This window comes from Cherax quadricarinatus, chromosome 24, assembly GCF_038502225.1.
Source record: "Cherax quadricarinatus isolate ZL_2023a chromosome 24, ASM3850222v1, whole genome shotgun sequence".
NCBI classification, from domain to species: domain Eukaryota; kingdom Metazoa; phylum Arthropoda; class Malacostraca; order Decapoda; family Parastacidae; genus Cherax; species Cherax quadricarinatus.
The window spans coordinates 23153654-23177151 of NC_091315.1; the positions used below are offsets into that span (position 1 = coordinate 23153654).

At 39.6% G+C, this 23498-nt stretch overlaps 1 protein-coding gene across 1 annotated transcript; it reads left to right on the forward strand.

The window, feature by feature from the left end:
• The first annotated feature begins 438 nt into the window (after window positions 1-438).
• On the forward strand, window positions 439-17957 carry LOC128690872 (pleckstrin homology domain-containing family A member 3). Its single transcript, XM_053779626.2, has 7 exons — window positions 439-569; window positions 1746-1862; window positions 2327-2488; window positions 2577-2698; window positions 11917-12060; window positions 15030-15088; window positions 17285-17957. The coding sequence occupies exons 1-7, from the start codon at window positions 530-532 to the stop codon at window positions 17295-17297; spliced, it is 657 nt and encodes a 218-aa protein (XP_053635601.1). The 5' UTR covers window positions 439-529; the 3' UTR covers window positions 17298-17957.
• Window positions 17958-23498: the final 5541 nt, after the last annotated feature.

The window sequence follows — 23498 nt, forward strand, 5'->3', positions numbered from 1 at the left end:
ACAACTTGACATGTAGTGATGGGTGTTTGCGAAACTTTAATCTTGTAAAATGTCATAGATCAGGGTAGCCGCACATTAGTTATATCTTTTTTTTTCTAGCTAAAAATAGATATTCATAATAATTTTTCGAGTAATAATGCTTTTGCAGCTTTTATAACCTATTACAATATCTTAACAAAACATTAAGATGTAATAACACGACAATATCTTTAACAAAACATTAAGAGATGTAATAACACGACAACTAAATGTCACTTAGTTTTGATAGCTTTGTTATGCACTTAATATACATCCTATGGGCAGTTATTAAAGAATTACAAATATCCATGATGAATCCAGGAACTGTACTCCAACATTCTATTAGCGAAGCAAGTTATGGCAGATCAGTTAAAAATAAACAAGTAGTAGAGATTTAGTGGAGTATGTACTTGAGTAAGGCCGTGGCTGGTGAAGGTTGGTGTAGCGGCCGCCAGGTGTCGTGACGCAGTGTAAACACTAGCCACCAGCTGGCAGTCACTGGGACGATGCCATGGAGGGAATTCTTTTTAAATGGACGAATTACTGGAATGGTACGTACTAATGATTCAGTAAAGGACCAGGCCACTCTTTCAATGCTAGTGGTGTATGAGTGTAATGGTGTCGTATTATAAGGATGCTGTGTAATGCTTGTTAAAAGGCTCTTTGCTCTAATCTTGTATCGGTCAATGACAGATGAGATGTTGATGTGGCAAGTTGGGATGATTGTAATATCGTACTGCGGACATGCAAGGATATGTTTGTTATGGTATTATAAGCGTATTATTGATAAATATTAAGGTTGGAAAGGAGAATAATTCGTATTTCCATAGCAGTATGGTGCCTTCTAATAGTACAGTCTTTGTTATGGGTGCCGGGTCTATATGTCATGTCGCTCATGAAACGCAAAATTATAGTATCCTTAATTTACTTTGCATGAACTACAACAGCTTAGGATTATCCCTTCACAGAAGTTGCTTTAATGCTGGTTAAGGGCTGTTAATCTAGGGAATTGGAGTTATTTTCGTGGCTTGGTTAGTAGCACCCTCTGCTCTCACACTGACTGTCCGGGATCGATCCCCGGTACGGGTGAAACGTTGGGCATGTTTCTTTACACGTGCTGCCCTAGTTTACCTAACAGTAAGTAGGTGCCAGGATATTTGCCAACTTTTGTGGGTTGTATCATGTGAGACATGATTAAATGACCCCAGTGGAAATAAGACAATCCCCAATGACACACTGACTTTACTGGGTTATCCTGGGCGGCTAACACTCCGGGTTAGGGTCAACTATCTGTACAAAATCTTCTCTTATCTTCCTTAGATCAAACCTGATTGTCTCCCTGTCTCCAGGTACTAAATGAGCCCCATGGATTTATGGTCAATATTTAGTTTAGATGCTCAGATTTCCCCTTAAATATGGGTAATGATGTAACTTCCAACATTAAGTAGGTTGTGCAATGGATACTTTTATTCTAGGCCTAGAAGAGAAGTACTTTTAGGTTACATTAGGTTCGGTTGGGTTAGCTGAAGTTTGGTACCAAAAAATAGCTCCATCCCCCCATGGGCACAAAAAAATATACATAGCCATTGCAGTGAAAATAAAAAAAAAATAAAATGAGTGAGTGTGTGAAAGAGAGGATTTTAAAATGTATTTTAAACATATAAATACTTTAAACATATAAACACTTTAAACATTTCTAAGCTTATTTTTCTACTTTTACATTACAGGATGGCAGCCAAGATGGTTTATCTTAGATCAAGGAGTTCTTGCATATTACAAATCACAGGAGGAGGTAAACCAGGGTTCCAAAGGATCTGTAAAGCTCTCAGCATGTGAAATTTTAGGTGAGGGACTTTTCTATTTTGGACACTGAAAAGTCTGATTACGTACACCATCTTCATACAATAACAATTTATTCTACTGCTAAGTATGTGAAGTTGCAGACCAAAGCATTGAAACAAATATGCTATTTTGTCTCTGTTTTGGTAAGAGAAAACTTTTACCTTATTTACAGATTGTTTTAAGTATGATGCTATGCTAAGTTACATCATTAATACAGTATAGTCTTCTTGTATTTAGTTGTTTTCTTCATACTTGTTATCACTTTCACCAACTGTCATGTAGTTTTTGGTAATTTTTTGCCAAGTGAAGGAAGCATTATCTTTATTAAATATGTAATAGATGACACACTGGTCTGACTTAGACCATTAGCATATATGTATGACCAACACAGGTTTAGTGCTTTGTTTTGTGAATATTATAATAATAATAATAATGCAAATTAATTATGTATTTTTATATTTTTCAGTACACCCAACTGATACAATGAGAATAGATATTGTGATTCCTTATGAGCAGCACTTTTATCTCAAAGCCCCATCCCCACATGAGCGCCATGCTTGGCTTGTTGCCCTTGGCAGTGCAAAGGCTGGTATACCCCCTGCAATACCTCAACAAAAAATTGAAAAAGGTAAGATAATTTTTACTTTTATTATAGACCTATTTTGAGTATGGAAATATTTTTTATAACTTAACTATTTTTATTTTTTGTTTTACAGAGCAAGAACCAGATACTGTAAAAGCCAAGAAGTCTGAATTACGACTAACATGTGATCTTCTGATGAAACAGGTCTACAGTGTTAAAACTGCAGCAAATAACCCTGATGGTCCAGATCTTGAGGTTTGATATCATCAAGTATTTTATTCTGTACCATTTCAGTATATGAATTATCCTGCCAATCCAATGAGCCTAAAGTTTCTAGCAACCCAGATTTTGTGTGTACTCACCTAATTGAGGTTGCAGGGGTCGAGTCCTAGCTCTTGTGTGTGTACACTCACGTAATTGTGGTTTCAGGGGTCGAGACTCAGCTCCTGGCCCCGCCTCTTCACTGATCGTTACTAGGTCCTCTCTCTACTTCCTGAGCTTTGTTATACCTCGTCTTAAAGCTATGTATGGTTCCTGCCTCCACTACATCACTTGCTAGGCTATTCCACTTCTTGACGACTCTATGACTGAAGAAATACTTCCTAATATCCCTGTGACTCGTTTGAGTCTTCAGCTTCCAATTGTGACCCCTTGTTTCTGTGTCCTCATTCTGGAACATCCTGTCTCTGTCCACCTTCTCTATTCTCTGCAGTATCTTGTATGTCATTATCATGTCTCCCCTGACCCTTCTGTCCTCCAGTGTCGTTAGTCCGATTTCTCTCAACCTTTCATCGTAGGACATTTCCCTGAGCTCTGGAACTAGCCTTGTTGCAAACCTTTGCACTTTCTCTAACTTCTCGACGTGCTTGACCAGGTGTGGGTTCCAAACTGGTGCTACATACTCCAGTATGGGCCTGAAGCACACAGTGTACAGTGTCTTGAACGATTCCTCATTAAGTTATCAGAATGCTATTCTCAGGTTTGCCAGGTGCCCATATGCTGCGGCAGTTATCTGGTTAATGTGTGCCTCTGGAGACGTGCTCGGTGTTATGGTCACCCCAAGAGTAACAGCATACTCAGTGCTCACGGGTTTTGGGCTCTTTCTGGCCTATCCAAGGATATTGGAGGGATCATTTAAAGTGTTAGAGCTCAGTGAACAAGTCAGGAAGTGAAATGCAAGCTGCTTAAACCAGAAAAGGGAGGCAGGGGCTACAAATTACTTAAATAATTTTGAAAGTGAAATCAGTGCCAGAAGTGGGGAGAGAAGGCCTAGAGTCGGATGTAGGCAGTGTTGCCACAAGCCAACACTACTGCAAATTCAAAATATTAAGTGTGACCCAAGCCAGAGAGTTAACCCCTTGACTGTCACAACCCCCAATCCTGAGGTGTCTCCTGGTGTTGCAAAATTAAAAAAAAAAAAAAAAAAAAAAATATTTCTTATGAAATGATAGAGAATCTTTTCCCGATTGTAATGACACCAAGAAAACGAAATTTGATGGAAAACTGACGGAATTACGCTTTCACGAAGTTAGCGACCTCGGCGATATTTACAAATCGGCGATTTCGCCCACTTTGAGCCCTATTTTCGGCTAATTCAATTGTTCCAGTCGACCAAACTCATAGCTATTTCTTTAGAACTCCATTTTTTCTATCGATTGAGTACAAGAAACTGCCCATTTACCAATTTCAACTACCCAATAACGTGGTGAGAAATTTGCAATTTGGCCAATTTCATGAAAACTAAAAAATATGACAATTTCAAAATAAGGTTCAGAATGAACAATGCAGACATTCCTGGCTCTAAAATAACATTTTCTTTGTTCATCAGTCATGTCTCCAAGCCCCTCTGATATTACTCTTGCTTTCTATTTTGAATTTTTATTCAAACAAAAAATAGAAGGTTTACTATTATGCAGACTACTGCAATATTGTAATAATTGTATAAATAACATCAACCCATTCATGACTGCATATTAGAATGGCTAGTTGGACATTTATTGGACAATGACATCATTTGTTTACTTTTGAACATCGGCAAAAATCAAGCATTTCCCCTACTTTGAGCTCCATTTCCAGGTTCTTTTTATAGTAAAATCAATCAACATCACCTCAATTTCTATAATATGTTTTCCATTCTATCATATGAGCCCAAGAAAACGAGAATACAACCATAAATACTATACGAAAATAGACCACAAAGTCTGCATTTTAATTAAAAAAAAAAGTCGGAGTTTTTTTTTCTCATACACTGCATGCTCCAGGATTTGTTTTATATGGTGCACACTGACCACACAGACCCATTCTCTCACATGTGGGCCTACCAGCTTTCTCCTTGATTTGAAGCCGCTAGAATTTATGAGTATATATACGTCAAACACAGTACCTCGTAAGACGTGTATATACGACCGCGACAGTCAAAGGGACAGTCAAGGACAGATGAGGTAGTGCATAAAGTGAGGGGAAAGAAAGGAAAAAATAACTAGCAATTACATTGGGTCGTTGATGTTTTTCTTGAAGCAACGGTGTCCATAATAATGAAAGAGTCCAGCTAATCAGTAATGTTCACATCTTGATAGTGTAGTGCATTAGATAATAGCAAGTGTATTGGATTGCAACAGTGTATTAGTTAATAACAGCGTGTTAGATAATAACAAGCGGTACAACACTGAGTCGTGGTCTCGTGCAGCCAGGCATCAGTGCCAGCCATCATAAATGATAAGTGATAAGGTGTGACCCCAAGGCAGTCAGTGAAGTGCAAATCTAGTGCTGTGATTGAAGCATTGTAAATGGAATCAAAATACAGATAGAGAAGAAACTGAGGTGGAACCAGGAGGCAGGAGTCAATGAGTTCAGCGCTGCCGGCTGTATGTACTTGCCTAAACGTGGTTTTGGGAGTTCGGGTAAGTATCTAGGTCCTGCCAACTGTAAGCAAAGAGGTCCTCTCTCAGTGTGAGTAAGGAATAGGATAATAACCAGCAGTAATTGGTACTTAAATCCAGAAAGTGCAATAAGTGGAGAAGGTGGCATTACTAGGAAACAGAACTGGGACTACAAATTTGAGCCTACATGAGAGTGCGTGTAACAGTTACTTTTCAGTCACATACCAACTACCCCTTCCCTACCCCTAACTATCTCTTCCCCTCCCCCTAACCATCTATCCCCCTCCCCCTAACCATCTATCCCCCTCCCCCTAACCATCTATCCCCCTCCCCCTAACCATCTATCCCCCTCCCCCTAACCATCTCTCCCCCTCCCCTTAACCATCTCTCCCCCTCTCCCTAACCATCTCTCCCCTTCCCCCTAACCAACTCTCCCACACCCCCTAACCATCTCTTCCTCTGACCATCTCTCCCCTTCTCCCTAACCATCTATCCCCCTCCCCCTAACCATCTATCCCCCTCCCCTTAACCATCTATCCCCCTCCCCCTAACCATCCATCCCCCCCTCTAACCATCTATCCCCCTCCCCCTAACCATCTCTCCCCCTCCCCCTAACCATCTATCCCCCTTCCCCTAACCACCTCTCCCCCTTCCCCTAACCACCTCTCCCCCTAACCATCTCTCCCCTCCCCCTAACCATTTCTCCCCCTTCCCCTGACCAGCTACCTCCTCTCAACCCCCCACCCCCAGACCAGCTACCTCCTCTCAACCCCCCACCCCCAACACATGAATACACACATGAAACACACACACACACACACACACACACACACACACACACACACACACACACACACACACACACACACACACACACACACACACACACACACACACACACAGACACACACACACACTGAGTATAACACCAGGCACATCTCCTGAAGCGCACATCAACCAAATAACTGCTGCAGCATATGGGCGCCTAGCAAACCTCAGAACAGCATTCCGACATCTTAATAAAGAATCATTCAGGACCCTGTACACCGTGTACGTTAGGCCCATATTGGAGTATGCGGCACCAGTTTGGAACCCACACCTAGCCAAGCACGTGAAGAAACTAGAGAAAGTGCAAAGGTTTGCAACAAGACTAGTCCCAGAGCTAAGAGGTATGTCCTACGAGGAGAGGTTAAGGGAAATCAACCTGACGACACTGGAGGACAGGAGAGATAGGGGGGACATGATAATGACATACAAAATACTGAGAGGAATTGACAAGGTGGACAAAGACAGGATGTTCCAGAGATTGGACACAGTAACAAGGGGACACAGTTGGAAGCTGAAGACACAGATGAATCACAGGGATGTTAGGAAGTATTTCTTCAGCCACAGAGTAGTCAGTAAGTGGAATAGTTTGTGAAGCGATGTAGTGGAGGCAGGATCCATACATAGCTTTAAGCAGAGGTATGATAAAGCTCACGGCTCAGGGAGAGTGACCTAGTAGCGATCAGTGAAGAGGCGGGGCCAGGAGCTCGGACTCGACCCCCGCAACCTCAACTAGGTGAGTACAACTAGGTGAGTACACACACACAGACACACACACACAGACACACACACACAAAGACAAAGGCCCAAAGACAATATGAAAATGACATAGCAGCGAAAGCCAAATCTGACCCGAAACTGTTGTACAGCCACATCAGGAGGAAAACAACAGTCAAGGACCAGGTAATCAGGCTAAGGAAGGAAGGAGGAGAGACAACAGGAAATGACCGTGAAGTATGTGAAGAACTCAACAAGAGATTCAAAGAAGTGTTCACAGAGGAGACAGAAGGGACTCCAGAAAGACGGAGAGGTGGGGCACACCACCAAGTGCTGGACACAGTGCACACAACCGAGGAAGAAGTGAAGAGGCTTCTGAGTGAGCTAGATACCTCAAAGGCAATGGGGCCAGATAACATCTCCCCATGGGTATTGAGAGAGGGAGCAGAGGCGCTATGTGTACCAATAACAACAATATTCAATACATCTATCGAAACAGGGAGATTGCCTGAGGCATGGAAGACAGCAAATGTAGTCCCAATCTTTAAAAAAGGAGACAGACATGAAGCATTAAACTACAGACCAGTGTCACTGACATGTATAGTATGCAAAATCATGGAGAAGATTATCAGGAGAAGAGTGGTGGAACACCTAGAAAGGAATGATCTCATCAACAGCAGCCAGCATGGTTTCAGGGACGGGAACCCCTCAAGGAAGGTTCCTTGATGTTGGTGAGGGGCTCTTGATTTAGGGAATTGGATCTGTGCTCCAGTTCCCCAAATTAAGCCTGAATGCCTTCCACATCCCCCCCCCCCCAGGCGCTGTATAATCCTCCGGGTTTAGCGCTTCCCCCTTGATTGTAATAATAATAATCAGGGACGGGAAATCCTGTGTCACAAACCTACTGGAGTTCTATGACATGGTGACAGCAGTAAGACAAGAGAGAGAGGGGTGGGTGGATTGCATTTTCTTGGACTGCAAGAAGGCGTTTGACACAGTTCCACACAAGAGATTGGTGCAAAAACTGGAGGACCAAGCAGGGATAACAGGGAAGGCACTACAATGGATCAGGGAATACTTGTCAGGAAGACAGCAGCGAGTCATGGTACGTGGCGAGGTGTCAGAGTGGGCACCTGTGACCAGCGGGGTCCCGCAGGGGTCAGTCCTAGGACCAGTGCTGTTTCTGGTATTTGTGAACGACATGACGGAAGGAATAGACTGAGGTGTCCCTGTTTGCAGATGACGTGAAGTTGATGAGAAGAATACACTCGATCGAAGACCAGGCAGAACTACAAAGGGATCTGGACAGGCTGCAGACCTGGTCCAGCAATTGGCTCCTGGAGTTCAATCCCACCACGTGCAAAGTCATGAAGATTGGGGAAGGGCAAAGAAGGCCGCAGACGGAGTACAGTCTAGGGGGTCAGAGACTACAAACCTCACTCAAGGAAAAAGATCTTGGGGTGAGTATAACACCAGGCACATCTCCTGAAGCGCACATCAACCAAATAACTGCTGCAGCATATGGGCGCCTAGCAAACCTCAGAACAGCATTCCGACATCTTAATAAGGAATCGTTCAGGACCCTGTACACCGTATACGTTAGGCCCATATTGGAGTATGCGGCACCAGTTTGGAACCCACACCTAGCCAAGCACGTAAAGAAACTAGAGAAAGTGCAAAGGTTTGCAACAAGACTAGTCCCAGAGCTAAGAGGTATGTCCTACGAGGAGAGGTTAAGGGAAATCAACCTGACGACACTGGAGGACAGGAGAGATAGGGGGGACATGATAACGACATACAAAATACTGAGAGGAATTGACAAGGTGGACAAAGACAGGATGTTCCAGAGATTGGACACAGTATCAAGGGGACACAGTTGGAAGCTGAAGACACAGATGAATCACAGGGATGTTAGGAAGTATTTCTTCAGCCACAGAGTAGTCAGTAAGTGGAATAGTTTGGGAAGCGATGTAGTGGAGGCAGGATCCATACATAGCTTTAAGCAGAGGTATGATAAAGCTCACGGCTCAGGGAGAGTGACCTAGTAGCGATCAGTGAAGAGGCGGGGCCAGGAGCTCGGACTCGACCCCCGCAACCTCAACTAGGTGAGTACAACTAGGTGAGTACACACACACACACACACACACACACACACAGACACACACACAGACACACACACAGACACACACAGACACACACACAGACACACACACACACACACACAGACACACACACACACAGACACACACACACACACACACACAGGAGCTCGGACTCGACCCCCGCAACCTCAACTAGGTGAGTACACACACACACAGACACACACACACACACACACACACACACACACACACACACACACACACACACACACACACACACACACACACACACACACACACACAACCTTAAGGCACCCCTGTTTCAAGTGGTCACTCTATCCTCCTCCTTCCCTCCCTTTTCCCCCTCCTCCCCTCCCCTTTCCCCCTCCTCCCCTCCCCTTTCCCCCTCCTCCCCTCCCCTTTCCCTCTCCTCCCCTCCCCTTTGATCCCATCCCTCTCCCACACACACACATACTTGCCATCTCTCCCCCTCCCCCTAACCATCTCTCCTCCGTTGTTCTGCGGTGCAGTGGGGCAACGAAGAACAAGGACGAGAGCCGAGGGTCTGATGGACGAATCTGGGAGGGAGGATTGGGAGGCAGAGCTCAAAAAAGTGAGGAAGACTGGGGAAGGAAGCTAGATGAGCTTGCAAAGAAGATGGAGGAGAGGTTAGCTGCAGAGAGCAGAAGGTGGGAGCAACATGCCACAGTAGCAGAAGCCAAGATACAGAGCTTAGAAGAGGAGCTGAGAAATCTGAAACAGCCTAGAGAAAAAAAATAATACAGACATAGCATCAGGAATATCTTCATCAGACACAGACAAAGGGACTGGAGAGAGGAAGGAAGCTATACTGTATGCAAAGGCCCTGTCAGACCCACACGGGGCCAAGACAAAGACGGGGAGCACACTAGGACTGAATGAGAGGTCGGAAGACATTGAAGGAACTAGGACATACGCAAGGACTCTACCAGACACTTGTGGGGGCCAGGAACAAGTGAGCAGGAAAGACAAATCAATGAGCATAGGGGCCACAGCTAGGGAAGGGATTGAAGGAAGGAACGCTCCATGGGAAGGAACTAAAACATGTCAGAGGACGCAATGGGAGACACAGTGGGAGGAAGAAAGGGAGAGATCAGTTTTTGTCTATGGGCTCTAGGAAGCCGAAGGGGAAACGTATAAAGAAAGAAAACAGGAGGAGAAAAAAGCGATTGAAGGTATCATGAAGGTGATAGGCGAGAGCAACATGACCCAGGTGGCAAATTTTCGGAGAATTGGGTGGTTCGCAAAGAGAAAGAAATGGCCTCTCAAAGTAATTTTCAAGGCAGAATCAACTCGAACCATAATCCTGCAGGAGAAATCATGGCTGAGAGACAAACTGGAGTTCCAGAGTGTGTACCTCGATCGAGACAGAACACAGGAGGAAAGGATGATACTGAATGAGTACAAAAATGAAAGGAGGGATGGGAGGAAATGACAAAGAAAAGCAGAATAACCCAGGCACAGGTGGAAGGGCAAGCACACCCCCTAGAAACATCCGCAGAAGGACTCCAACCACGCCATCCCCAAGGCAACTGAACAATCTAAACCAACAATCACACACAGATCCCTCTGTCCCCACCCTCCACACCACGAACCTTGCCCCTACAGCAACCCCCTATGGGAACTCTGCCCCCATCCCCACCACAACCTCCCATAGGCCCCTGCCAGGGCTCCTGCTCTCCCAACCCCAATATTCCCCCAGGACCACAGTTTCAGTTTTAGAACAGAAGTTGAAGGTTTGGTACACAAATGTGGATGGATTAATGAGTAAATATGAGGAGTGGCAAGAAAGAATCAATGAGAAATCCCCATAGATCATAGCAGTTACAGAAATGAAACTCACTGAGACAATAACAGATGCAACCTTCCCACCAGGATATCAGATCATGAGGAAAGATAGAAGGGGCAGAGGGGGAGGAAGAAGGGGCAGAGGGGGAGGAAGGGTTGCACTGCTCGTAAAAAAACGATGGAAATTCCGTGTGTGTGTGTGTGTGTGTGTGTGTGTGTGTGTGTGTGTGTGTGTGTGTGTGTGCGTGCGTGCGTGCGTGCGTGCGTGCGTGCGTGCGTGCATGCCTGCGTGCCTGTGCCTGTGCCTGTTTGCTAATGGTCTTCAATTACCAAAATTTGCCCTGCCATAACATACTCGAGTAAGAGATATGGAAGAATGTGCCCAGAGAGGCAGGGGCACTGTGGGCACAATAATGAAGCATTGCGTCAGCATATGTGAACCCAGATTTTTTTTTTAGCATTGTGCTAGAAGGTATCAGAAACACTGTGGGAACAAGTCTATTAGTCTTTAAGAGGAAAACAGACAATTTCTTCTGCCAAGTGCAAGATAAACAAGGCTATGACAGATATGTGGGCCAGCAGACCAAGAGCAGAAACAGCTTGGTTGGTCATGCAAGCACCAGGCAAGCTTGGCTGGCCCAGGGGCAGGCTTTGAGTATAGGAAAACTCTTGAAACCCATCAAAGGTATATCAAGAGTAAACCATACTAGACCACGAGTCTCATTTGAGACACCTACTTCTGTGCTTGATCATATTTTAATCAACATAATAGCCACACTATAATTGGGTATAATTACAGACAGGACACCTGAACTCAACACCAAATTTTTTATTACTACCATTAGAAATCAAGAAAATAAAAAAAAAAGGCAATAATGAAATCTCAGTAACTAACTACATTACTGCATCATCTTTAAACAATGTTTGAATATCAATACAGGAGCTACCAGAGACAGATACAGCACTCTGGAGGGGTGGGGATGTTGCCATCAAAGGATATTCAGAATTGTAATGTCATCACACATCTCTAAAGACAGGGATAGAATGAATGATGGTGAATGTGTTTGCTTCTCTGGGTTACCCTACCTTGGTGTCTTTATTTTGCATTCTTATCTATTTTCAGAAACTAGATGAATCTACAACTCTACTGTCAGCTACATGTGATAACTTCATACATACACTAGAGGAATGCATGAAAATGTCCAACACTTCACCCACACCACAGCTGTCTGGAGACACACTCATGCCCCCAATCATCCTCCTTAAGGTTTGTTTGTCTTATATCAGTGTAGCTAAATAATAGTAATGCATGCAAGTATTATAGATAATACAGTACATTGTATAAAAAACAATGCAAATTGATTCTCCCGTAGCCTTTTGAGCCTTTTTAGTCATAAAATTTTGTATGTGCTAAAGCTTCAGCTTTATAAATGTAGACTTAATTAGTGTGAGTTTTAAGAGTTAACTTTTCGATAAGAATACCAAAATGTGTTGATTTCTATTTTCAACAAAAAATAACTTACCAGTGCACCCTGGTGAGATAATTGAACTGTAAAATGGGTAAATTTTTTTTAACACATTGGCCATCTCTCACCATGGCAGGGTGACCCAAAAAAGAAAGAAAAACACTTTCACCATCATTCAGCACTTTCACCATTGTTCACACAAAAGTCATTGTCTTTGAAGAGGCACTCATATATGACAGTTCAGATGTCACTCCAAACAGCAAATATTCCACCAAACCCATTCTTTAAAGTGCAGGCATTGTACTTTCCACTTCCAGGACTCAAGTCTAGCTAACTTGTTTCCCTGAATTCCTTCACAGAATATTACCCTGCTCACACTCCAACAGCTCAGTGAGTCCTAAAAATCATTTGTCTCCATTCACTCCAATCTAACATACTCACACATGCTTGCTTTATGCCCAGGCCCTTGCACACAAGGGTTTGGACATAGAGTAGGGATCATCCTTTCCTAGGATGACCCCTACCCCTCCACTACAGATTTATACACCTTCCAAGTCATCCTATTTTGCTCCACCCTTTCTAAATGACCAAACCACTCAACCTCTCCATAGCCCTCTGAAAAATACTTTTAGTAACTCCACACCTCCTAATTTCCACACTACAAATTCTCTGCATAATATTTACCCCACACATTGCCCTTAGACACGGTATCTCCACTGCCTCCAGCCTCCTCCTTGCTGCAGTATTTACAGCCCATGCCTCACACCCATATAAGAGTGTTGGTACCACTATATTCTCATACCTTCCCTTCTTTGCCTCCATGGATAGTGTTCTTTGTCTTCACAATTACCTCAATGCACCACCCACCCTTTTCCCTTTGTCAGTTGTGTGGTTTACCTCATCCTACCTACCCCCAAATATCTGAACACATTCACTTTTTCCAAACTCTTCCCTTCAATGTGATATCCAATTTTTCTTTACCTAGCTCATTTGATACCCTCATCACCTTGAAGTACTCTCATCTGTGCTTACTTTCAACTTTCTTCCTTTACACACCCTCCCAAATTCCTCCACTAACCTTTGCAGTTTCTCTTTAGAATCTCTTAAAAGCACAGTATCATCAGCAAAAAGTAACTGCATCAACTCCCATTTTGTATTTGATTCCCCATAATTTAATCCCACCCCTCTCCCAAATACCCTAGCATTTACTTCTTTTACAACCCCATCTATATAAATATGTTAAACAACCATGGTGACATTACACATGGAAAGTAATCTCCCTCTCTCCTACACACCCTAACCTGGGGTTCACTATCCTCATAAAAACTCTTTACAGCATTTAATAACTTATTAAATATTCCATACACTTGCAACATCTGCCACAATGCTCCCCTATCATAAGCTCCACCCTATCATAAGCTTTTTCTAAATGCATAATGCAACAAAAACCTCCCTTCCTTTATCTAAATATTGTTTACTCATGCTTCAATGTAAACACTTGGTCTGCACATCTATCCATTCTAAAGCCTCCTTGTTCATCTGCAATCTTGCTCTCTGTTTTGCCTCTAATTCTCTGAATAATAACCCTACCATACACTTTACCCAGTATACTAGGTAAACTTTTTTTTTTTCAACAAACCGGCCATATGCCACTGAGGCAGGGTGACCTGAAAAGAAAAACGAAAGTTTCTCTCTTTAAAATTAATGTATACAGAGGAGGGGTTACTAGCCCCTTGCTCCCAGCATTTTAATTGCCTCTTACGACATGCATGGCTTATGGAGGAGGAATTCTCTTCCACTTCCCCATGGAGGTAACAAGAACTAGCAAGAAAATAGAAAAAAGCCCCAGAGGGATGTGTATATATATGCTTGTACATGCATGTGTAGTGTGACCTAAGTGTAAGTAGAAGTAACAAGACCTACTTGAAATCTTGCATGTTTATGAGACAGAAAAAAAACACTAGCAATCCTACCATCATGTAAAACAATTACAGGCTTCCATTTTACACTCACTTGGCAGGATGGTAGTACCTCCCTGGGTGGTTGCTGTCTACTCAGTAAACTTATTCCCCTATAATTTTTACACTCACTCTCTCTCTTGTCTCCCTTCCCTTTATATAAAGGAACTGTATATGCTCTTTAAATATAAATTTCCTAGACTACTACAGCCAACATGGGGAAGACTATTTTCTTCTCAGTACAGTATAATGATTCAAGTTCTAGCTTTGTTTGGCTATATACTGTATAGTGATAGCATAGTATATGAATATGGATAAAATGAAAGTTTTTGGTCATCTCTCAACTGAAATAGTTTTTACTTTCTTAAGATTTACAGGATAACTAACTGATTTTGCTGACATTCTTATAGCAGGTTATAAGGTAATCTTAAATGCAACACATTATTCCTACTTAAATAATAATTTTAAAGATTTGCATTTTTTGTTCTTTCTTGTTAATTTTTTTATTTTCAAAATGCTGTATTATCATAACCAATACATATTTTGTTGTTAAACAAACAAATTTGGGCAGGCCAATCCTTAATGTAAATCTGAAATATTCAGTATGTGTATGTCCTTGCTGCTGTGGAAGAAACGGGATTTCATGTTTTCCCTTCATGTTTATTGAAATCTTTTCACCCTGTGTGCAGCAGATGGATATGATATTCAGAATTTTTTAAATGCGTACTTAAACTTTAACACAACCTAAAAATATTTGTAGGATATGTATCAACATAAGTAATAGTTATTCACAGTTTTGTATTTATCTTTAGGAAAGAAAAAGCTCCAGCATTTCCGCATCAATAGCCACACGACAAAACTCTATTGAGAGGTAAGATTCTCACTATGTATACTTTCCTTAATATTCTTAGAACTTACTTTGTGATTTTTGATATATTCTGGTTTCTGTTAAGAAATAAAGATAGGAAATTTTTCTACTAAAGGAGGAAGGCAAGATGATATGACAAGATTGTAAATTTATTTCAAATGCAGTCGAACGTTTCATGTCTGGTAACTTCAAGGCTGGACTTTATTTTTTTTTTTTTTTTTTAAGACTTGGATCATGGAAGAATGCAGACCCAAGTACCAAAAAGAGTTAAGCAATGAATGTTTTAGGATCCAAAGGGCCCCTCAGCTTCCTTATCTAGACTCAGTGTAGCACTTCAGAGGAAATGCTTGTTGCTTTATATAGCTTGAATAGATAGATGTACAGGTGATTTTTCTCGAGGCAGGTAGAATATGGGAACTTCACTGTGATTTTATAAAAGGCACACAAACATCAGTAGAGGTAGGATAGGAGTAGCTTGGGTAAGGGTGTGTGCAGTGGATCTTGAGATTCTCTCTTCCCTCATCATCCCCTATCCTCTTCCTTCTCCTCTCCTACATAACCCTCTCTCCTGACATTTCCATGATTATGATGCTAATTCAGGAGGCTTACAAGCTTCAGGCAGTAACAGGTTGGCTCATCAAGCAGTCAACATGAAACTCTGGTTTTAGATCACGCTACAAGGGTAGAACTCTTAAAATTAGTCACAGTTACTTCAAAATTGTACAAGGTAAACAAAAGTTCATGTTGTTGCATAGACATTGCAGTGTTAGGGGGTAGCTTTGAGCCAAGGTAAGGCAGGTCTTCCTTTGACTGTCATAGGAGCTTTTGTAGAATTGCTTGGTATATCAAAATTAAGCTAATGCATGGAATCATATCAGGCATGATGCAGTTGTAGTTTCTGGAAATGTGCAGTGCTGTGAAGCCTTTGTGAATGGTTTTTTCAAGGTCAGTTTCCTTCAATTTGCTGAAATGCTAATCTCATTCTTGTTGAGTCTTCAAGGACCACTGATAGCATTAATCCCATTGTGGAGGCTGATGTTATTTTGCCTAATGCAGGATTATGTGCATTGCTAGTGTATAGAATACTAGACTAGAGACATTTGACTATATATCTGGTCATGACATTCATGAATTAAATGACTACAATATTTTATGTTAAAAGCAGGGGGGGATATAGTGTTGGAGTGGTTGGTACTTTTGTTTAATAAATGTATGAAAGAGGGGAAGGTACCTAGGGATTGGCAGAGAGCATGTATAGTCCCTTTATATAAAGGGAAAGGGGACAAAAGAGACTGTAAAAATTATAGAGGAATAAGCTTACTGAGTATACCAGGAAAAGTGTACAGTAGGGTTATAATTGAAAGAATTAGAGGTAAGACAGAATGTAGGATTGCGGATGAGCAAGGAGGTTTTAGAGTGGGTAGGGGATGTGTAGATCAGGTGTTTACATTGAAGCATATATGTGAACAGTATTTAGATAAAGATAGGGAAGTTTTTATTGCATTTATGGATTTAGAAAAGGCATATGATAGAGTGGATAGAGGAGCAATGTGGCAGATGTTGCAAGTATATGGAATAGGTGGTAAGTTATTAAATGCTGTAAAGAGTTTTTATGAGGATAGTGAGGCTCAGGTTAGGGTGTGTAGAAGAGAGGGAGAATACTTCCCGGTAAAAGTAGGTCTTAGACAGGGATGTGTAATGTCACCATGGTTGTTTAATATATTTATAGATGGGGTTGTTAAGGAAGTAAATGCTAGGGTGTTTGGGAGAGGGGTGGGATTAAATTATGGGGAATCAAATTCAAAATGGGAATTGACACAGTTACTTTTTGCTGATGATACTGTGCTTATGGGAGATTCTAAAGAAAAATTGCAAAGGTTAGTGGATGAGTTTGGGAATGTGTGTAAAGGTAGAAAGTTGAAAGTGAACATAGAAAAGAGTAAGGTGATGAGGGTGTCAAATGATTTAGATAAAGAAAAATTGGATATCAAATTGGGGAGGAGGAGTATGGAAGAAGTGAATGTTTTCAGATACTTGGGAGTTGACGTGTCGGCGGATGGATTTATGAAGGATGAGGTTAATCATAGAATTGATGAGGGAAAAAAGGTGAGTGGTGCGTTGAGGTATATGTGGAGTCAAAAAACGTTATCTATAAAGTACACTAACTAAAGGTTTAATCTCTAATATTTATTTTCTCAGAAGGACAGAATGATGACGAGGATGTGATATGCGAAGATATTCAGAGCTTTCTATGTACAATCCTGTTCAGACCAAGAAACATGAAATGTCTACTATTTCCAAATGGATCACATCTGCATTTATGAATTTGGAGGTTTCCATGAGGCAGTCACATTCTAAATATCATGTTTTAAAGAAATGTGGGAACTTCACAAAAAAAGCTTGTATGGCTTTAATTTGAAAATTGCCATCTCAACATTATTGACTATTGTAGAAAATGTGAAAGCATTCTATAATACAGTAATTACCTTTGACAAGGAAAAAAATCTTTTATTTTTCTCTCAAATAATATAATTTTATTTCTCCTAAAATGTACATTAGTTACAATAGATGGTTAACAGTAAATAGTAAACTTTACAAAGAAAGCTCATAGAGCACACATAGCATTTCGAGCACACTCTTGCCATAGGCTCAATGCTTGTTCCCAGAATACACTTGGCCTGCCAGTCAGATAAAATGCAAGCACTAATTGCTAGAAATTCTTTTCCCTATAATAAGCAGTGGTTACTCTGCCACACTTGCTAATGACCAGTGGAATGAGAGCATGTCATTATTCTTACTAGGCAGCCCCGTGATCCCACCCAACGGAGCTTTCATACATGGCCGCAGATTAAAAGAGGATGGGGGGGGGGGGTGAGGGAAGTTCACTGGATCCATGGCTGCATAAAAAATGTTTTCCCATCATCATAGGTAAGTATTCCATTCCTTGTTAAATCTGATGGCTCTCCAAAATAATTCTAATATCCAGATTTGGAAATCTGGATAATATTGGAATTATAGGACCGCAAATAGCAAATCACCCATAAAATAAGAGGGCGGCACACGAAATTAATGTGTGATCCAGAACTTTAAAAGCTTGATTGGGCATAATGAGGCATTTTATAAGGCTAATATTTTTTTAGTGGCAATTAAATCAGAGTGCCAAAACCCATGAGTACTAAGTTAAAGTGTGAGATATGCTCTACAATTGAGTGATTAACGTATTGAAAACCACACATTTGACAGGGAAATCCAAGCTTAATCCCCTCACTCCACTTCTCTTAGTCAATATTAAGATACATTTGGCTTCTATACCCCATGAACATTCAGGAGTTAATGACAAACTTGTATTTAACTCTGCTGTATTGTATGTGAGTGGATGGACAATGTATGTATTCTGGAAGGCAGACAATGGTTGTCAAAAAAAAAAAAAAAATATGATTAAACACAGTACTAATGATCTTTTTTCATGTCTAATTCCCTGTATTTGCATTGTTTCTATTATCTAATAATAAGACTTACCAGTAGTTCATCTTCATTAGTTTAAAATTGAGGTTGTGATGAATCAATTTAAAACAATTATATTTTGACATAAGGAATTCATGTGATGGGTCACTGGATGCAGTATAATAAATGACTGAAAAATATCTTTTGGCTTGGAGTGTATTTAAAGGCAAATCTTAATTATATTAAGAAATCCTTGTAATTAATGTGCCTATTTATGAATATACAGTATAACCTTGAAGTGATCTATTCTTTCTATTACTGTAGTTACCATGCTTAGTGAAAATATAAAGCAGCTTCCAGTAAAAGGAAATATCTATATTCTTAAATCTTATATAGAAAAATTAAGCCTCCACAGTTCTAAACATTAAACTATTTCATGCATAAAGATGCAGCGCATTAAATAATGAAATGCTCTGTTACTTTCAAGGTAGAAATGTAACTAATTAGTACTTTTTTCTAAATCTTTTTGTTAATCAGTGCTCTTGCTTTTTATAAGTGGTTTTGGAAGGATTAAATTTTGAATAGAGTACAACATTAAGCTTACCTGATTTTGCATTTAGATGTGCTTAATAACATTAACCATAATCAGTACTATTGTACTATTATCCAGGCTTTTATTTTTCCTGCTGCTAATAATATAAGAAGAAAATTTTACATGTGGTTGTCTTTCATGAAAAGTAAATTTACTTATAAAAAATACTTATGGATGGTATAGTACCATTTGTATCTAATACGAAAATAATTTGTTGATACTCTACATCCATTATTATTTGCTAGTTTTCTATAATTACTCTTTGTAAAAATAATCTGTATACTGTGGATGTACACAGAAACACATGGACTGTAAAATAAATAATGTAGTGTTATCATGAAGTACATACTGAGTAATGTGTTCACCATGTATGAACCTTTATGCATCTTTCAGGCTTTCAGATATCCACTAGGAAATGGATAAATATAGAAGGTATTGTTTATAAAATTAGTTGTCTGTATTACTAGTTTTGTGACAAAATTACTATTCAGTAAACCCTCAATAAAATGGACCTCTATACAGCAGATATCGGCTAAAATAGACAAAAATTCTGGCCAAATAAAGGCTTAATGGGGTGTCTGATTAAAATAGCCATGAAGCGAACCAAATCCGCTATATTGCGAGGCTGTCCAGTCCTGTTATACCCTCGTTAAAGTGGACCAACTCCATTTAATCACAAGTTTGTCTGGTCTGGGCTTCATTCTGTGTATGTCCATTTTCATTGTTTCTGGGCAGTGGAGCCAGTGACTTGGCCTGCATCAGTTTGTTATTGTCTGCTTGCATTCTCAAATACGTACCATTATCAGTTCTCTCCAGTTTTCCTTTGATTTAGTGTGTTTTCCATTACAGTGCCATGCACAGTGTTATTACAATAGCCTCTAAAGCAGGTGATAATGATACAAAGTGTGTGACATTGACTGTTAAGTAGAAACTTGAATTAAGCTCATCTATCCTCCAGAAAAAGTAAGAAAAATTACTGTAGTGTACTTGACATATACTGTGCTGTACTTTAAACTTTCTTTTCTTGTATAGCACAGTTGTGCAGAACAGTACTGCATTATAATATACTCTATTCTTAATATGTTCGGTAGTCCATCAATATAGCGGACTAAGTCAGCTTCATTTGGACACCTCTTCCCCCAATTAGTTCATTTTATGGAGAGTTTGCTGTATGTACATATGAAATCCACATAATTTTATATCTGATATTGGTATACATTGCTTCAGTTTTCATAAATGATGTAAGAAAATTTGGTAAGTTTAAAATTTCACCACAGGTTAATAAATAATTTGTATTTTGAAGTTAATGGATAATGTAATATGATTTGTATCAGTGATACCTAGTTGTTTATTTATCCCAGTGATGTACTGTACTTCACTGTGTTACACTGACCATATTCAGTATAGTACATTATTATTGAGTAATTCATTTCATGTTCAGTATGTGGTTAAATGAGCCTTCAAATTTTTGTTTTGTTAAACTTAGTGATACTGTACATCAGTTTGCAGATAAATAAATAATAATCAGACAGTTCTTAGAATTATTTTTAGTTAAAGTTTATGTATTTATGAATAAGGAAAGTTTATACCATGAAATATGCTATTGATAACTAATATTTGAATATATTGTGTTGTTTTATGCTATAAAACGCTCTTATGACTCAGACGAGTTTATGCAGGATTTTGAAGATTGAGACACTTATGCAGCATATGGGAATCTTTATTCAGGAAACGTTTTGCCACACAGTGGCTTCATCAGTCCAATACAAAGAGGAAGGCGTAAGGAGAGGAGGAGAATGAGGTAATCAGTCCCTCAACCTGGAGTCGATGTGTTCAGTCCATCAATCTTGTAGAATGTGTCTCAATCTAAGTGTCTCAATCTTCAACTTGTCGGTTTTTCAAACCATTCATCACATGCAGGATTTTGAAAAGCTTACCAGTTTTCGAAAGTAGCGTATAAATTTTGGTACATAGAACAGGATTTTTTAAAGCTATATTAGTTTGCTTTATACTGGCATACCGGCATACCATGGTACATTAGTATGTCATTATTTTATTGTCTGTTTTCAGATTTACAGAATTGATAATCAATATTATACAGTACCTATTTTCAATTTTATACAGTGTATTACAGAATATTGTGTATGTATGATACAGATGTATAAATACAAAATGATGCCAAAGGAAGAACAATATGTAACAGTTGTTAAAAGTATTTTGTAAATGTGATATTTAGCATGTTTAATTTCAAGAGTTTACAAGTGGCCATTTTTAGGGTTTACATTTGTATAAATGTGATCAAAATTTGTAATCAGTGCAAAATTTATTATTAGTTTTGAATTTTTTACGGAAAAGATAGAGGGTTTTATATACAGAACTGGGGAGTCAGGCTATGTAGCTTTAGCTATGTGCACAGGTTTCTTGACTGGTTAATTTGTCTATGATTTAATTACTGAAATGTTAAATCCACTTTCTACAATTGGACCATTTTTAATTGCATTTGCATGCTTTTGAAACAGCATATGTAATTTATTATGCATTAAATCTGAGGACCATTTTATTTTGTAGTTGTGTGGATGCATCACAGTGTGTGTCTTTTAAAGATATTGAATATACCAATTACTGAACATACTAGTAGTTATTTTTTCATAGTTGCTTTATTAGTTAAGCATATTTAATTGTGTTTGATTAGAAAAATAGTTCCACTTTGTGTTTGTGATACAGTATTCTAATTTTGAAAAGTTGCATATATGTTATCATTAATATATTTATAGTGTGTGTTAAACCCATGGGGGTTATACAGTGCTTGGGGTAATGGGAGGCATTAAGGTTCAATCCAAGGAAGGGAAGCATTAGGCTAATTCCTTAGATCAAGATCCCCTCATTGGCATCAAGGAACCTCTCATGAGGGGATACATGTTATTAAATATGAATTATATATTATGTGCATATATAGAGTGTATGTATGTGTGTCATGTTTTAGGCAGACCTTGCAATCTTGGCTTATAAAATAACAATTGTTTTGAAAAAGTATTGTAAATTAATTGTTGCAATAACTGAAAATGAGTGAATATAAAATAATGAATACATTATGTATTTTTTATTAGTTTTAACCTTAACCCCTTGAGGATCAGTACTGTAGTTCTACAGTTTTCAACTCTGGGTGAGTGCCGTAGAATTACGCCATGAGCTTAGCTCACTCAGACAAGCTGTGAGGAGTAAATTTGGGCCTAGATAGAATGGGTCTATGTGGTAAGTGTGCACCATATAAAAAAAAATCTTGCAGCACACACTGAATAATGAGGAAAAACTGCGACCATATTTTTGGTTTAAAACAGTGTATTTTTGTAAGGTTTTTATGGTTATGTTCACAGTTTCTTGGTCTCATTTGATAAAGTGGAAGATATGTTTACAGAAATAGAGATGATTTTGATTGGATTGAGGACTGAAAATAGTCCGAAATTGTGCTCAAAGCAGCAGAAATATTTGATTTTTGCCAATGTTCCAGAATAAACAAATCATGTAACTCGTCCAATACGCATCCACTGGTTGGTCTAATGTGTTCATGAATGCACTGATGTTATTTATACAATTATCACAGTCATGCATAACAGTAAATCTTGTATTTTTTTGTGAATAAAAATTCAAAATGGAATGTAAAGCCTGGGAATGTAACTAATGAACAAAGGAAATGTTATTTTAGTGCCAGGAATGCCTGCATTGCTTATTCTGGACCCTATTTTGAAACTTGCGTATTTTGAAATTTGTGTGAAATTGGCCAAATTACCTATTTCTGATCACTTTATTGGGTAGTTGAAATAGTTGATTGGGTAGTTTCTTGTGCTCAGTTGATAAAGTGGAAGGCATACTATCAAAATAGATAAGAATTTGGTTGACTTGAACAATGTAATTGGCCTAAAATAGGATTCAAAGTGGTCAGAATTGTCAATGTGTAAATATCCCTGACACAGCAAAATTTGTGATAGCATAATTTCAGTCAATTTTCCACCAAATTTCGTACTTTTTGTTTTATTAACTGCTGTATAGCCCTTGTGGCTTAGCGCTTCGTTTTGATTATAATAATGTTTTATTAACTTCAGAAAAAGATTGTGTACCATTTCATAAGAAAAAATAACTTTTTTTTGTGAATTCTTGGACCCTGTGTACATGTTTCAGATCAGGGGTCTGGGCTTTGAAAGGGTTAATCGGTGCATGGCATACAGCACTTGTACACGGGACCAGTATGTATAGTTTTTGTGTATGCAAATATGCTGCCTGCTGCCATTTTATACCAGGGCTCAACTGTTTGACTTTCCTACCACCACACTCTTGATGCCTGGGAAAGAATTTGAGACCAGGCAGGTGCACATTGTGCAT